General features: G+C 41.3%; 1 protein-coding gene across 1 annotated transcript in view; it reads left to right on the top strand.

Annotated features, from left to right (window-relative positions):
* Window positions 1-17,979, top strand: part of LOC107295371 (CUB and sushi domain-containing protein 2-like) — a gene marked incomplete at its 5' end in the record, with an annotated part of 77,638 nt that overhangs the window by 44,092 nt on the left and 15,567 nt on the right. Inside the window, 5 exons of the mRNA XM_015824684.1 lie at window positions 1,737-1,910; window positions 4,327-4,512; window positions 12,858-13,034; window positions 14,465-14,644; window positions 15,985-16,158. Of these exons, the coding sequence (XP_015680170.1) occupies window positions 1,737-1,910; window positions 4,327-4,512; window positions 12,858-13,034; window positions 14,465-14,644; window positions 15,985-16,158 (891 nt within the window). The remainder of the gene's footprint in view (window positions 1-1,736; window positions 1,911-4,326; window positions 4,513-12,857; window positions 13,035-14,464; window positions 14,645-15,984; window positions 16,159-17,979) is intronic.

Raw genomic sequence — 17,979 nt, forward strand, 5'->3', positions numbered from 1 at the left:
TATGGTTATACTTCCACAGAAAGCAAGGAAGAGAAGATCAGAGATGAATTCCACCTCTAAAATTACACGAATGGGGCCAGCATATGCCTTAAAACTCTGCAGCTATTGACCAAAAAAAAAAAAGAGTAGAATTTAGGGTGAAATGCCTCTCTGTGTTTCTCATCTTTATCTCTTTCCAATGTCTTTAATCCACAACTCTGTCTCATTTAAATGAGTACATTCATCTGCACTTAAAGTAACAAGAGAAAAAAAATCAGTGGAATTAAAATCCAGTTTATATGTTCATCAAACAGTCTGTCTCAAATCAGCTCTTAACACAATTAGCTAAGCCTGAATTCTTCAAGCATCCTTAGGAAGTCTGGGGAATAATTCAAGACAGAATATCGGCCTAAATAGGAGAGTTTCTCCAAGGGTAGATATTGGTCACACCATCAGTCTGCTAATTAATATGACTAATGACTTTCAGAGAAATGTTACAGCTCAAGGGAAGACACCAGCCTTATATTTATCAAGACGTGGAAGGCCCAGGTTTTGCACATTTAAAGTACAAGGTAGTTTAGTTTAAGTGTTACGCCTCTCTTTCCTTCTCTTAAAGCAATTAAAGAAGCAAATGTCTTTTTAATTTAATTTCTTCAGCACAGTCTGTTTTCCCTGTATTGTTGGCATTTCCATCTTGTCACCGTGGAAAAGTGATACATGAGGCCCATTTTGCTGTAATTAGGGGATTGTTGTACAAGTAACCTTAAATAGTTGCCGTCTTAGGCACTGGAGCTACCCTAAGAACTTATCTCAAGTGAAATATCTAGGGGAAAAAATTAGAAATCCAGCTTGGACATAAACAAGCAGGACATTTTAAGAAAAAAAACAAGGGTGTAATTAGAATATTTCAATTAGCTAAATGTAGAGTCTTGTGCAAAGTGTTTGGGGGAAAAAGTGCTTTGCAGTGTGCAGGAACACAAAGGTTGGAAAATAGAAGACAATAATAAAAAATGACAAGAGGAGACAAGTTGACAATATCACTGATGACACATCCATGATCTTACAAGGCGCAAAGGAGCAGTTATTGACAGGCAGTCCTGCTAAAATGATGCCATTGAGCCCCAAAGAAACAAAGACCTGGCCTTCTTTTTCATGCTCCATTGATGTGGTGGAGACTTCCATCACCACATGTTTAACTGGCTTATACCCCTGGGCCAGCTTTTGACCAAACATAGATCTTACACAATATATTGAAGTGAGTTTGGAAGTTTCTGATGAGTAGAATGAGAGAAAATCAGTAAAAGTGGTTTTATAAAGGAATTACTGCAGAAAATAATAAGTGCTTGGAACAGAGTGGGAAGCTTTGTCTTGTCCCCAGATGAAGATTTCCAGGAGAACAAGGAAGTACAGATAGTCCTCTATGCACCACCACAATTAGAACCAGAATTTCCACTGCTAAGCAAGGCAGTTGTTAGAATGTGGCCTTTGACATGTCAGTCAAAGCAATACAATTGTGGCAATATAGAAAGTGGATGGAGAGAGAGAGCAAGGGAGAGAGCGAGAGAATGAAAAAAGAAAGAGAGAGAGAGAGAGAGAGAGAGAAAAGAAAGAAAGAAAGAAAGAAAAAAAGAAAGAAAGAAAGAAAGAAAGAAAGAAAGAAAGAAAGAAAGAAAGAAAGAAAGAAAGAAAGAAAGAAAGAAAGAAAGATACAACTTTAGTTCAGGTTGAAGTGAAAACTTGGTGCTCTTTTGTTTCAGTGGTCTCCTGTGGCCATCCTGGATCCCCACCTTATGCCCAGATCTTGGGTGATGTCCACACCGTAGGAGCAGTGGTGCACTACAAATGCCAGGAAGGCAGGAATTTGATTGGCAATTCCACCCGCACGTGTCAGCTTGATGGGCGTTGGAGTGGATCTCTACCTCATTGCTCAGGTAAGAAAACTGAGTGGCAAAAGACATGGGTACCAACGTGGGGGCATGTGGGTTGATTTATCCTCATCTCTTTAAATAGTATTGCTCAGTAAGGTTGTATAAAACAATCTGGATTTCAAGGAAATTATGCTTTGGAATAGGCCTAGGTCAGGGGTAGGCAACCTTGGCTCTTTTATGACTCGTCTGGCTCAGGCATTCTGGGAGTTGAAGTCCACGAGTCATAAAAGAGCCAAGGTTGCCTACCCCTGGCCTAGGTCAAGGGTAGGCAACCTTGGCTCTTTTATGACTCGTGGACTTCACTGTCAGACTGGCCCCAACTTGCACCCTAGGAAAGAATGACCCTTGGCTCCATAGGTGTTAGAGAAAATATACTTTTACTAGAGATGTTGAGTGCAGCCTGAGCGAGCAGGCTCTGAAGAAAAACCATGCAAAAATGATATGTTGAAAGCAATCCCCAATGTCCAGAACCTTCCCCCCTGGAAGAGTAGTCCAATCAGGTCTTGTTCTGATGTTTTGGGAACATGGTATCTCTGGCGCCACAGCAAATTCCTTTCCCAGGACCGGTGTCCTTGAAAAGGAGGAGAGATGACTTTTGGTTTCTGTCAGTGTCCATACTTCCTAATTTCCCACAAGATTCCTTCACACCTCCATCACTCTTCCACTCCCAAGTGCCCCCTACCCCCCCCCTTATGGCAATTGCGAGCAAGCTTCAAAAAAGGTGAAGATAGGCAGCTGACATTCACTTTGGACTACAATTAAGGATGTTGAAACTGTAAGATTTTTCCACTGTTAAATAAGTGAATAATTCAGCATGTGATGTAGGCTGTGGAGAGTTTCACAGCAGGGTTGGGATCTAATTAATTTTGCACCACTTTTTGATGCCAGCACTCACCCATTAAAAACCTGAAGGTGTACTTCCTGCTTTGTTTATAAGAAAACCTTTTCACATAGAAGATTTTTTTTTTTTTTTTAAAAAAAGAAGTTCTTATTAGGTATCCAGTCAGAAAAATGATTTGCAAAGTCGGTTTGGAGAGAGAAAAAAAATGTGGCCCATGGGTGGTGCTTTACATAGAGAAGATGTACAGCTCGATTCTATTCATGTCCAAAAAGAGATTAAAACAAAATTGTGTCTCCCACACAAGCAACGCACCAGACTTGTTTTGGAAAACTGCATTTTTTTTTAAAATGATTGGTGGAAAGAGGCAATAACAGATGGTCACCACATGACTAAAGGAGCGGGCACTTTCCAGCTGTCAAATCACTCATTCAAAATGGCTTCCTTGCATACACACTTCCCTTTTGACTGTAGAGGAAATGACTTACTGGCTCACTGGAGCACCACTTCTCTGTTCCCAACAAAGCCAGCCGCTCTGTTTCTGCAAAGCTAACAGGTGGCCTTGAAACACCTTGTAATTTCCCCTTTGAAAAAGACCAGAATTGGCAAACCAAACCAGAGGGAAAAAGATGTAAACAGGGTTAGCAGTTGCTGCGTACATCTGCTTGGAATTGTCCCAAGGGTTACTGAAGAGATTGTTTTAGATAGATTTGAACCACGGATGCCACGTCCAACCCCCTGCTCGGGCAGGAAACCCTACACCATTTCGGACAAATGGCCGTCCAGTCTCTTCTAAAAAAATTCCAGTGTTGGAGTATTAACCGCTTCTGGAGGCAGGTTGTTCCACTGGTTAATTGTTCTCACTGTCAGGAAGTTTCTCTTTCGTTCTAGGTTGCTTCTCTCCTTGGTTAGCTTCCACCCATTGCTCCTTGTCCTGCCTTCAGGCACTTTGGAGAATAGCTTGACTCCCTCTTCTTTGGGGCAACCCCTGAGATATTGGAAGACTGCTATCATGTCCCCCCTCGTCCTTCTTTTCATTAAACTAGACATACCCAATTCCAGCAACCGTCCCTTATATATTTTAGCCTCCAGTCCCCTAATCATCTTTGTTGCTCTTCTCTGTACTCTTTCTAGTGTCTCAGCATCTTTTCTACATCTTTGTAGGAACCCCTGAGATATTGGAAGACTGCTATCCTGTCCCCCCTCGTCCTTCTCTTCGTGAAACTAGACATACCCAATTCCAGCAGCCGTTCCTTATATGCTTTGGCCTCCAGTCCCCTGATCCTCTTTGTTGCTCTTCTCTGTACTCTCTCCAGAGTCTCAACATCTTTTTTACATCGTGGTGACCAAAACTGGATGCCGTATTCCAAGTGTGGCCTTACCAAGGCCTTGTAAAGTGTTATTAATACTTCACGTGATCTTGATTCTATCCCTAGGGAATGCTATTTGTTTTATTTTATTCTTTAGATTGTTATTTCTTTATTTGTTTGTTTGTTTGTTTGTTTGCTTCCTTGCTTTGCTCCAAAACCAGTGGGTAGCATTGCTTGTGCCAATGTCAGAACTTCTGCTTTCCTTCGGCAGGAAGCATCCGGGGACTTTGTGGTGATCCTGGAATCCCTTCCCATGGTATCCGGCATGGTGAAAACGAATTAAGTGTGAACAGCACGGTCTGGTTTAGCTGTGAGCCGGGTTACACGCTCCGGGGCTCACTGCAAAGAATCTGTCAAGCCAATGGATCATGGAGTGGCACTCAGCCAGAATGCGAAGGTGAGTCTGGTCAGCAGCTCAGCCTGCAAGGACCTATATGGGGCAAGTCAAATGATTTGGGGTGTTTTATGCTTTCTGAGTTCTTTTCTTTTCCCCTTTCACCAATGTATATCTGTTGCTTCACACATTTGTTTATTTATTGATTGGATTTATGTGGCTGCCATTTCACAATAGTGACTCTGCGGGACTTACAACATTTACAAACCATACCAAAACATAATATTCTTTGCCTTCTTAATCTTTAATGTAAATATGTATGCCGTTTGCACAGAAGCTGGAAGGATGGGTCCATATATGGTGAATTAACGGTGGCAATAGTATATAGTGAGATTATAATTCTTTCAGAGACTTCTCGCTGTCCGCCACCTCACCTTCATCACCTGGGCTTCCCAGAAGTGTAATTCACAACCTGGCATTATAAGAACTAACATACACTCTTTCTGGAGAGCAAAAAAATTGCAGAAGGCTATCCTTCCTTCCTTCCTTCCTTCCTTCCTTCCTTCCTTCCTTCCTTCCTTCCTTCCTTCCTCTTCTTCTTCTTCTTCTTCTTCTTCTTCTTCTTCTTCTTCTTCTTCTTCTTCTTCTTCTTCTTCTTCTTCTTCTTCTTCTTCTTCTTCTTCTTCTTCTTCTTCTTCTTCTTCTTCTTCTTCTTCTTCTTCTTCTCCTTCTTCTCCTTCTCCTTCTCCTTCTCCTTCTCCTCCTCCTTCTCCTTCTCCTTCTTCTCCTCACCCTCCTCACCCTCCTCACCTTCCTCAAACTTTAAATTGCTAGAATGAAGCCACTGGCTTTGGCTTTGTCACTGACCAAAAATAAGCCATTATCTGTATGTGTTTACATGTTTCCGGTAGTACCTGACATACTAGCAGATGGGCCAGGCTCTATGTCTCTCTACATTCACATAGCACATTGTTATCTGCCAAGAGTCTCCACTTCAGCATATTGGCTTTACATTTAGGCACTCCAACTCTCAACCTATTCAGGGTCCTCCAGGTAGTATAACAGAGGTCAGATTCTTCAACCATACCCTCCTTTAATCTTATTCCTTGCTTGGTAGTCTCCTTCCTCCATCTTTTAATTCAAATTTGTTCTTGTGTACCCTTAGTAATGTTTGCTCTTGCCAAAAAGCTGTTCCTAGATCTGAGTCGGTGGGCTTGGGGTTTAAGTCTGCATATGCCTAGCATATGGTTTCACATTTTCAAGCATGTTTTAGATTCTTTTCAGAGGTTACACATTTCAGCTTCACTGACCAGCCTGGATTCATGAGTTAGTTGTTTGCTAATGCCAAGTCTGTATAGCACAGCAAATTTGTCCAGAGATTTAAGATATTTGTACTACACTGACATCATAATAATAATAATAATAATAATAATAATAATAATAATAACAACAACAACAACAACAACAACAACAACAACAACAACAATAAAGTTGGAAGGGACCTTGGAGGTCATCTAGTCCAACCCCTGCTCAGGCAGGAAACCCTATACCATCTCGGACAAATGGCTGTCCAGTCTCTTCTTAAAAACTTCCAGTGTTGAAGCATTCACTGCTTCTGGAGGCAGGTTGTTCCACTGGTTAATTGTTCTCACTGTCAGGAAGTTTCTCCTTAGTTCTAGGTTGCTTCTCTCCTTGATTAGTTTCCACCCGTTGCTTCTTGTCCTGCCTTCAGGCGCTTTGGAGAATAGCTTGACACCCAATTCTTTTTTGTGACAGCCCCTGAGATATTGGAAGACTGCTATCATTTCCCCCCTCATCCTTCTCTTTGTTAAACTAGACTTAAATGAAGACATTTGCTACGCTCTTCAGGCAACTATCTACCTTACCACTTTGGTTGGCCTGAACCCCTGGGAAAGTCACAAACAAACTTGAAAGTGATCATGGTTGAATACAGCTTCTACATTTCCTCTCTTTTGCCCCCTTTGAGATTGTGCTTGTTAAAACTTTGCAGCAAAAAACTGGCACCAGGCAACAAAATACAAAAAAGAAAATACAAGTTCTTATGAGAACATCAAATATCTTCCAAAAGAGAAGGCACCACCTAAGTTGGAGGGAGTATTCATCCTTTTGAAAAATTATACTTCAAACAATAAAATTGAAAAAAAGAAATGGAAAATTCTAGCCCTGACTGTTTTACATCTTAGTCATGCTGGCTGGGGAATTCTGGGAGTTGAAGTCCACAAGTCTTAAACATCCCTCCCTTAGAGTTTCACGTCTTGCTTTGATGACTGACAACAATACTTCTCCCAATTATGGATTATTAGAGGCCCGTGCCCAACAATTAATCTCTAGAGTCCTCTACCTTTACTCTGGGGGTGCCACTAGGAATCCTGACCAACATCCACTAAAATCTCTCTTTTGATGGTGGTCTAAGTAACCATCATTTTTTGTGATTCCAAGCTTGTGTGAGGTTGAGAGCAAAGATTCACATTAAATTTTCCAAGTTTCCCTTACCGTATTTTCATCTAAGGATGATCAGCAGGGAAAAACCCTGTTGTCATGGTGACATTTTTCTTTTCTTAAAAAAAAACTACTCCATTAAGCCATCTCATGCTAGATAAAGTTACATTTAACATCCCTTAGAAGCCTAATAAACATATATATTCAGGTAGCTTTTACAGGGAGAACAGAACAGAAAAAGACACCAGGTAATCCAGTGTAATAAGCTCAGTGGTCTTTTCAGAAGATTATTGTTACTTCTATACTTTAAATACTTCTGTATTTAAAATCAATGCCAGGGAAGACAGGGAAATGGCACACAGAGAGAGACCCAAAGAGTATGAGTTTCTCTCTGGTTGATCAGAAGCCAAGCTTTGTAAGTTTGCTGGAAATATATTCTGAGGCAGCCAATGACTAAAGAGATGTCATAACTTGTTATTGTCCTGATGCCTGATAATTCCTCTGTCACTACTTCAAATACCTCCATTTGTTATTTCATTTTATTGCTGCAAAAGGGATGGGTCATGTAGATCAATCCCAAAATAAAATACTTTTATGACGTTCAGAAGGAGCCAGGAACATGGATCCCAGACAAAACTTTTTAATCACAAGATTATGAATGTAGTGCCATGTACAGAGAATGACAGAAAGTCATTTGCAACTGAAGTGTATTCGACAGGTGCTAGGACAGTGATGGCGAACCTTTTAGAGACCGAGTGCCCAAACTGCAACTCAAAACCAACTTATGCATCATCGGGTGCTGGGTGGGTGTGGCCCATTGGCTGGGTGTGGCCCATTGGCTGGGCATGGCTGCGGTGGTAACAGCAGACTGGATGGGACTAAAAAGTTCAATCAATCAATTCCAACTTTGCAATTTTTTTTTTCCCCACGAGAAGTTGAAATTGACTGATTGATTGAACCTTTTTTTTTTTTTTGCACACGGTGGCAGAGGCCTAAAGTGAAAAGGTTTTATAAAACCCAGCTGAAGGCCTAGGACTGGGGTGACGGCACGCGTGCCCACAGAGAGGGCTCTGAGTGCCGCCTCTGGCACCCGGGCCATAGGTTCGCCACCACTGTGCTAGGATCTGTATCCAAGACCAAGGGATGCGAAGAAGAGATTTAGAGCTAAGGTGTTGGAACACTAAAGCCAAATTATGGCACGACGCTCTTAGAAGAGAATATAAGAAATTATGACAAGGGTAACCAAGGTATTTTTCAGCTTGAGATGAAGATGAGATGTCACATATCACTCCCATGCCATGATGTTGACTGCCCCATCCCTGGTCATAAGATAGTATTCTCTCCTGCAGAAGGCAACCCCAAGGTGGTTCAGAGGAGGCTTCCTTCTGCATATAATTTTCTTCTCCCCAAAGACTACATCACCATACTTCTCGGTATTTGTTTCCTGAGGCAATTTTCTCCTTGCATGCTCAAAGGTGGAGAACCTGAGGTCTCAACGCTGCATGCTGTTCCTTGAAGCGCTGCGTGAAGCCTCCAGACTTCCTCCAAAATTGGCAGCAAATTGTAACTGTCAGTGTGGCAGATGGGGAAAATTATTACATCAAGTGAACTGAATTTTAATTAAGTTTTTTTTTGTTTCATTTTGTCCTAGATCCACTTACATTTTGAAATGTGATCCTTCTAGTATATCGTTCAAAAACTAAATGAGTCTTGAACGTCAATTACGCTGCATACTTTGGTTTTCTAGACCAATGCTGTAAACTGATTTGAGTTTAAGAGAGAGGAGGGAAGGGAAGGGAAGGGAAGAAAGATTTCCAGTGCTCCTGCAGCTTTGCCCATGACAACTCAATGGGGAAGCCGGTGGGAAGTCAAAAGTTGCTTTTGTTCCAGTGTCTTGCTTAAGAGGTTTAAAAAAAAATTCATTTTACTTTATTTAAACATTTATAGAGCTGCCAATTTTTTTTTTATAAAAGTCTGCATGGCTCCCACTCAACAATTAGAACAATATCAACAATGAAACAAATTAATACATACTATGTATTTATTAAAACCATAAACATTAAAAACCCAGCACAAACGTTAAGCTTTCACGCGGTGTACCTCATTAAATCCTGTCATCCATATCACTGTATCCCAGTAAAGCCAGTTCTTAAATGCTTCTGGGGTGACTGGGAGAGTAGAGGCCCGCCGAACCTCAAGGGGGTGGGTCTTGATAGGGCAGGAGGAAAAGTGGAAAAGGCACATTTCCTAGATTCCATAAGATGGCAATCTTTAAGGGAAGAAGTTAGTAACATGCCCACCCAGTACGATATGGTAGGATGGGTACAAATCTTTAGGGAATCCCACGGATAACCTGTCCCTGTGTTCTAGTTTCAGTCCTGCAACCCTACAAAGAAAGGTGTAAGTTGACAATCAACCCAGCCTCGTGTGATTCAGTCAACACCCGTTTTCGATGCTTGAAGTGCTGTAACCAGGATCGGCTCCATTATGATCCCCAAAAGCCACAGAGAAGTTTCCAAGTAGCATAGTATCCATTGATCTTTAAAAGGCTGCAGTTTCATTCTCCAGGCTTGGGATAGTTACATATCGAGCTCTCTGCTTCAGAGATTTGTGGATTTTTGTGCACAAAGCATAATCTTTAGCTGGACTCTGAGGAACACTCTTTCTCCAGTGTAATCCCTTGCTGTCCACACATTTGGGTGGCTCACCTCTGCCTCTGAGACTGAGAAATAGCAGACATATGCTTCGGCTGACTTTGGTTCATTTGGCAGCAAAAAAACCCAGCAGTGTTTATTCTCCAGAGGCTGACAATTAAAATTCGGAAAAAAAAAGGAAGCGGGGTATTAGTATTTGTAAGTCTCCCTAAAAAAAAATGGTTTCTTGGGGTTAGTTATAAAGTTTCCGGTGTTTACCAAACCTTACTTCGTTCGATTAATTAACGTAAAGTAATCGCGAGACGACACAACCGCAAAGGCAAAATACGCTGTATTCGACGGAACATTGCAGGATCCTCTTACCAGACTGAAGAGTCAGGCTTCGTTTAGCTTTAATTTCCAGCGAGGTTTAAAATGAAAATTGGCATTCAAGCAAAAACAAGCAAACATATACACAGAGAAACCAGAGGAAAGTTTGTTGTTGTTTTTTACCATTCTCCTCTTGGCACCAAACAGGGCTGGAGTGAAGAGCAAAGAGTTTGTAAAAATAGTAAAAAATAGTTCTCTTTTCACAGCCAGTTTGCCATGATGTTTCATTACCTCTGATTGCATTTGAAAATAAGTGTGTTTTTTTTCAATAGAAGATGATATTTGTAGCTCAGAATCCTACAACTGTGGAATCCTTGGTGCCTCTCTGAACTTGTTTGTTTTCTTGTAGACATTTCATTACCCAACTAGGTAACATCATCAGTGCTGGTCAGTGGTGGGATGACTGCGCAGTGTACAGAGTGGGAGAAAGTGTACAGAGTTTGCAATGAGCGGCTGAGTGTGAGCAAACTTTACTCTCTTTAGCACTGATGATGTTAGTTACTTGGGTAATGAAGCATCTGCAAACAAGCGAACAAGTGCAGAGAAGACCAAGGATTCTTGTTGTTAGTTGCAAAGTCGTGTCCGACCCATGGTGACCCCATGGACAACGTTTCTCCAGGCCTTCCTGTCCTCTACCATCTTCTGGAGTCCATTTAAGCTCACGCCTACTGCTTCAGTGACTCCATCCAGCCACCTCCTTCTCTGTCGTCCCCTTCTTCTCTTGCCCTCCATCTTTCCTAGCATTAGGCTCTTCTCCAGTGAGTCCTTCCTTCTCATTAGGTGGCCAAAGTATTTGAGTTTCAGCTTCAGGATCTGGCCTTCTAAAGAGCAGTCAGGGTTGATCTCCTCTAGGACTGACCGGTTTGAACGCCTTGCAGTCCAGGGGACTCGCAGGAGTCTTCTCCAGCACCAGAGTTCAAAGGCCTCCATTCTTTGGCGCTCAGCCTTTTTTATGGCCCAAGGATTCTACAAATAATTTTTAAATTTAAAACTAAACCCTTTGAATGGGACACAAAAGGCCTATACTAGCAGGATAGTTCCTTGTTTATTAAATGCCCCATATTCTGTCTAAGCAGGTGTGACCATCCCATCCCATTCCTTGAATATTGCTCTTATCCATTCCATCATCCCACCATTTCTCTTGTCTTTCAAGCAAACTGTGAACAGCTATTAAAAATGGTGTGGAATTGTCAGCTCACAAACAAGGACTTGAAAAGACATTCCATTGCAACTTGTTCCAAAGCTGAATTTCAGCAAAGACATTGTAATCTTTTAATGGAATTGAGCCATTGATTGAATGGCAAAGAAAACGCGGCAGGGAGCCTCAGACCATTAATTCAGAAGAGGTGTCAGAATAACAGGTTGGATCTTAGGCAAATGAATCTCCAAGGGAAACGGCTGTTTTAGTACATCCATTTAATTGAGGAGATAACAGCAAATTCATCTATGCAAATTTATATAGATATAAATTCCTTTTATATGGTGTTACCCGTTTAAGATCCAGGGAGTTTGAAAAAACCACATCTTCTAGAGAGGCTGTGCATTTTTTTTTCCCTTTGGGGGAGACTTTTAAATTTGCACATGTTGGCACTAAAATCTGTTTGTGTGAATGATCTGCCTTTGTTCTGTTGAGGAGAATGCTGACTTCATAGGAAGAGATGACACTAAAAACTCTGTTGGCTGTCATGGAGAATCTAATACGATGCCTAACTTAAAGGAACTGTATACAGTTTATGGAACAAAAACATATCCATGCAAAGTACCAACTTGTATTTTTGTAGAAATATTTCACAATGCTTTATAGTAGAGATCCCCAATCTTTTGGGCACCAGGGACCGGTTCCATGGAGAGAGGTTTTTCCGTGGACCGGACGGTACGTGGTTTTGTGTGCTGCATGCATTTCACAGATGGGGCTTTGCTTGTTTGTGTGGCCTGGTTGCTGGCATGCCGTGGCCCAATACTGGTCCACAGACTGGGGGTTGGGGACCCCTGTTTTATAGCATACTTAAAGGGAAAAAAACAGTTGAGTACAGAATGCAATATTCAATAGGAGATAAGTGTGAAAACCTGGGATTCGGTTTGTTTATGCACATTCTACCATATGGTTAGATGCTTTAAACGTGCCCCATAGCTCAACCCTCTTGAGATGTCCATCACACTCCAAATGATGGCTTTTATTTCTCAATATGTATATTTAGGATTGTAACTCAAGAAATTCATCCAACCCTCGTTACCATGGGAGGATTTTCAATCTTCCCCATCCTGGCACTCTCCAGATATCCTATAAACAGAAAAGCCAGAATTCTCACCCAGGATGGGACTTCCAAACCTGTTTTAAAAGGAGATGTACTCTGGGGCCTTTCTCCACTTGCTTTTAGCTTTTTTTCCTGCAATATCTTTCCATGACGTTGTCCTGACCTGAATTAGAATTAAGCCACTCTTAGCTGTACCAGAGTTAAAGTCATGTTCTTCCCAACACACATGTGCATACTTTAATTGTTACAATGTTCAAGGGTAATAAACCCATTACTTTGAAGAGAAGTTAGAAGATTGCAGTGACTTGAAACAAAGGCATTGCAATAGGAAGAGGGTTGGTAATGGCGATAGTTAATTGCAGGCTGGTGTAATTTTCTGTCAGCTCAAGGATGTACGGACAGCAGCCCAGCAGTGTTCATCACTATGACTTGGTGCAGAGCCCTTGCCTCACCCTTGAGAGTTCCATCTGCAGCCTTTAATTGTAAGGAAGTAGAATCAGGGATGGGATCTTTCTCTGCCCAGCATCTTGGATAACTGTTGCAAGTCCCAACAGAGAGTAGAAAATCAGATTTCTCTAACTCTGAATTGATATCTGCCTGTTAGTGCAGATGCTTCATAGCCAAAATTATTGTTGCACTCTTTTGACTGAAGCTTCATTACTCATTGCAGTGATCTCATGTGGGAACCCTGGGACACCCAGCAACTCAAGGGTATTATTCAATGACGGCCTGGTGTTCTCCAGCTCCATCATATACAAGTGTCGGGATGGCTATTATTCCACAGGTGTGCTCAGCAGGCATTGTACTGTCAATGGAACCTGGACCGGGAGTACCCCAGAATGCACAGGTGAGTTGGTCAAAGGAAGATGTTAGCAATGACACTCTACCCTCCATTTTCATGAAGCCCATCTATAGGTACAAAGTGGCAGTAGAGACACTTGAAGAATCTTTCTTAGAAATCTGGATTACAAATTCTAGAAGTGTGAAACTGGAAAAGGGATCCAGTTGGGCAAATAGAGAAGCTGTGCTAATGGCATGGCATCAAATAATTTGAGAATTATGGGTATATAATAGCCATTTCTTGCCTTATAGTATTTAAGGACGGCAGATGAATTCCTCTGTGCATTTTCAGCAAGTTCCCATGGAGCTTCCAGCTGACAGCAGAATGATAAACTGTCCTCAATTATTTGATTCTTGTGGCCATATATGTTCCATGAAAAGGTTCTTGAGGCTTTTGACATATCCCATGATGTTAGCTTACTGATAATTGTGTTTTAGTTGGTATTATGATCATATGCTAAGTGCTCTTTCATGACCACCAGACATTATTGAATGTATCCCTGGATCATCTGCATAGAATAGAACAGAAATATCTCTTCAGGGAAAGAAAGTCTACATAGTGGAGGGAGTGAAATGAATGTAATGAAATTATATTATGAAATTAATGTAATAGTTGAATAGGAGAAGGATTAATGTGCAGCTTTGCTTAATACTTTTCTTGGTTTCAGTAACATTGGATAAGATGGCCCTGGTGGCTACAACTGTCTTTGAGTAATATGCCTTTTTGCAGCATAGATATTAGATAAAGTCAACGCTGGTTGGTCAAGGAAGCTTCTAACTTCTCGCATAATTTAACTGAGGAGATAGCATCAAATGCTGCTTTGAAATCTCTAAAAGCAACATAAAGAGAGGTTGTGTTGCAGGAGAAGTATTTGTCTAATGCGGTGCTCAAATGTAAGGCACTGATCAATAGTGGATCAACTAGCCTGCCCTTTTGTCAGCAAGTTTTCTTGTTCTAGCCAGTCCTGAAAATTCCATTGTAGATGTCCTGCATCAACTGTGTTAAGAGGGCTAATAGGTCTATAATTAACAAGATAATCTGTTTTCCCCTTTTAACCGGAATTGAATTTTTTTCACGGAGGAGATAACCACTCACAGATCAGAATTATGAAGGAATTTCTGTGTTTTTTAACTCCTGTAAATCACAGTAGAAATCACGAAGCCCTTGGCCTAATTTTGCAGGTAGCAAATAGACTTGCAATATTTCCATTTGGAAAGGGACCTGATACACACCTAGCCATCACACTGTTTAGGAATAAGATGGCTAATTACTTCCTGCTGTCATTAAGCTTCGCCATGGGAGAATAATGTCTTGAACTTGAGGGCTGTTGTAAGAATTTCCTTTCAAAACAATACTGTTGTTTTGTTTGCCAGCAACTATTTCTGCAACCTTGCCTTTGAGATCTGCAGCTGATCTTCCTTTTCTCTTTTTCCAAGTGATAAACTGTGGGGACCCTGGCGTGCCAGCCAATGGCATCCGAATGGGCAATGACTTCACCTATAATAAGACTGTCACATTTCAGTGCATGCCAGGTTACATGATGGAATCAGAAAGAGCTTCTACGTTAACTTGCACTAAGGACCGGACCTGGAATGGGACAAAACCTGTCTGCAAAGGTAAGGCCAATTTAATCACCCATTAAAGCACATGTGGGATTTCTCTATAGTCTACACCTGTGTTTCTCAACCTTAGTGACTTGAAGAAGTGTGGCTGGGGAATTCTGGGAGTTGAAGTCCAAAGGTCATAAAGGGACCACAGTTGCCCATCCCTGGTCTAGAGGAATTTTTCCCAGCCAGGTAGTCTCCAGATAAGAATAAGGATAAGGATGATAAGGATGATTAGGATGATAAGGATAAGTCACAAAATCCAGATGGAGATTTTTTTTTCTCCTCACTCCCTCACTTTTTCACTTGGTTTAAGGAGAATTAGTCTTAGAAAGGACAGCTTGGAGAATGTCTCATAGGCAGGATATGCATACCTGCACTAGGTGAGCAAGCAAAGGAGGGCTGTGTATGTGTATCCTGTCTTTCACTGTTGTGTAATTGCTCCAGTACAGTTTTCCATGCTTCCGTCCAAGATCTCAAAAGAATGCATTATATTACTGCTGGAAGGGTGGGAGAGTTTTGTTTTTAAGAAATTGTAGTAGAAACCTTTCTTCCCCTTGAAAAATCTGATAAAAACTACCCACCAATTTCTTTAGCCACAAGGTTGTTTTTTTTTAAAGAATCCTGAATGCCCAATTCTGTTCATGCTCCCATTATCAGTGGTGGGATTCAAATATGTCAACAACCGGTTCTCTGTGTGGATGCCGCTTCCGGAAGTCCATTCTGCGCCTGGGCAACAAAAAATTAGCCACCGGTTTTGCCGAACTGGTGCGAACTGGCTGAATCCCACCACTGCACATTATTCTGAATCCATGTGGTCAATGAAAAAGCCAGAAAGGATTGGTGTCAAGAATAATCTGAGACTTTCTGAAGAAATTTGGATTAGAGATGGATTCAGAAGCCATATATATTCAGAAGCCATATTCAATCTTGGTTTCACATGAAAGCACATGGCTTCTAAAGAGTCTATAAGATCATCCTGTCTAGTGATGTGCATAGTGTTAATGTCCTTCATGCCAGTATTTCTGATTGGCTGTACAAGCATGTTTAAAATTTCCTCTACTTTATGCCTGGGTGGTACAGATGGCCAATTTGCTATACAGTTACTTGCATGCTGTGGCCTTATTTAATTACCATCTGTATTTCGGCAACATTTATTTATGTCTTTCCCCAAATAAGAAGAGGGCAACATCTGTGAATTCTAGCCCATTGAAGAAGGAGATTTGCAGCAATGACAACAACATCCTACAACATGTAGAGATCACATTCACGAGATAATGATAGAAACCCTGGAACATGAATGCTAACCTTCTGGGTCTCTTGTTGAGTTCAGTGTGACTTTTTCTCCCTAGCTATCCTCTGCAAATCTCCACAAATTGTTCCCAATGGAAGAGTCATGGGCTCAGATTTCAGTTGGGGCTCAAGTATCAGTTACACCTGTCTGGAAGGCTATCAGCTCTCCTTAGCTGCTGTTTTGACCTGCGAAGGAAACGGATCATGGAATGGAGAAATCCCACAGTGTTTTCGTAAGTAGACAGATCCAGTTGAACAAAGCATGAAGTCAGAAGTAGAGTAGCTGGGACTTGTTCTGTTATAAAGACATATCCCTCACAAACTCTTGTTTATCTGACTGGTCAAAAGCTAGGATTCAGACTTTAGAGGGAACCCATCAAAAAAGCTGCTCTGCCATTATAGCTAGAGACTAGTTTAAAAAAGAACAACAAAGAGGTAGGGGGGCATCATGCTGCTTGTCTGAACAATGCTTGAACCAGAAGAATCATAAGAAGGATTACCTGCTCCCTGAGGGCCAGGTGAAAACACTTGGAAGAAAAGTTTTCTGGTTTAGTTATTCCATTTTTACACAATCCTCTCATAGGATAAGAATTTCAATTGCACAAGGCAGTTGCATTACATTCCACTAAAATGCTTACCCTAGTCCCACATCTCTTCTGATTCTTAAGGGCCTCCAGTTGCAATCTTTAATTAAAACACTTCCAAAGTCCTTCTCTATATCCAACTCTCTTCTTGAACCAGGCAAAAAGGCTTGAAGATAGATTGAGCCCGTTTTCAAACTCAGCATAAGAGCTAAGTTCTGCTGGCAAATTTGCGGAAGTTATAGGTTCTTCATAACCTTCCACGATAGTTGTGAGAAACCTCCTCTTCAGGTTTTTCGTTACCACACGTTAATTCCCTTTCACAAGTCAAGCCTCAAAATAGCCTTCCCTTCGATCGGACGTTAACACACCTTAAAAACCCCGTCACGACCACACGATTCTACGAAAAAAAGGGGGTGGGTCTGTAAACCGAGAACATGAGTTTTTGTCTGTCATTTCTTGTTCCACCTGCTGCAGAAGAAACAGCCTTTCCTGTGCGATGCACGGCCACATGGTGCTTTGCCTTTACACAGCGGAAGATCTGTTTTTGAATTCAAGCAAAAGCAAGCAAGAAAATTGAAGCTAGCCTTCTGTTCTCCCTCATCCAGTCTGCCAGGAGAGAGTAGGAAGATGGAAATAGATTCAACATTCACTGGCCATGAGACACAGCATGCAGAAAGAAGCTAGCCACTCTTTTCTGCTAGCCAAGTTACAAATGTCCTCTAAACATAGCACATGTAGGTACCAGAGTCCCATGGATAGATTTCTAGGTGCCAGTCAGGGTCCATTTTTACTTTTCTAACTTTTATTATTCTAATTTTAAACAAAATTTAAGTGTGAACTCCAGACTCAGTCTTTATTTCCAAAACTGACCTTGGGTTCTGTCAACTGTCTGGCTAGCGAATTCAACACTGAGCGATCTTTACAACTTTGAAATGCCATAAAAGATAAATTTTATTGAATACACATCTCAGTACTGAAGAAGCAAATTGAACTCTAGTTTTCCCACGCAAAAATCTGGTTAGTTGACAATAGCTTTTCGTAACGTCCACCCACCAAGTGTCCACATTGCCCAATCACATTTCTTCAGTTTGTTATAGGAATAGTCCACTTCTCTGTACCAGACATCTCTTTTTGTGACCTTGGGTCTCATGGTCTATGGACAGCTTCTTGAAACTCCTGTTTCCTTCCCAGACCTTCCCTCCCCACTGTTTCTATGGCAAGTTGAGTAGCGACAGAGGTTAGCAAGCATCTTAGCAATTCAACCTTGATATATGGCATTTAGATCCTCAAAAATTGTCTCGTATGTATTCTAATTTACAACCTAAGTGTTGGAGATGTGGAAATTTAGATGCAACTTATTTTCATGTGTGGTGGACTTGTAGGGCGGTTAAAGCATTTTGGATAAAGATTTGGTGGAACATTCAAAATGTCTTTAAGAAAAAGATAAAGTTTAAGCCTCAGTTATTTTTG

The sequence above is a fragment of the Protobothrops mucrosquamatus genome, unplaced genomic scaffold (assembly GCF_001527695.2).
Source record: "Protobothrops mucrosquamatus isolate PMUCROS unplaced genomic scaffold, P.Mucros_1.0 scaffold2323, whole genome shotgun sequence".
In the NCBI taxonomy this organism is placed as follows: Eukaryota; Metazoa; Chordata; class Lepidosauria; order Squamata; family Viperidae; genus Protobothrops; species Protobothrops mucrosquamatus.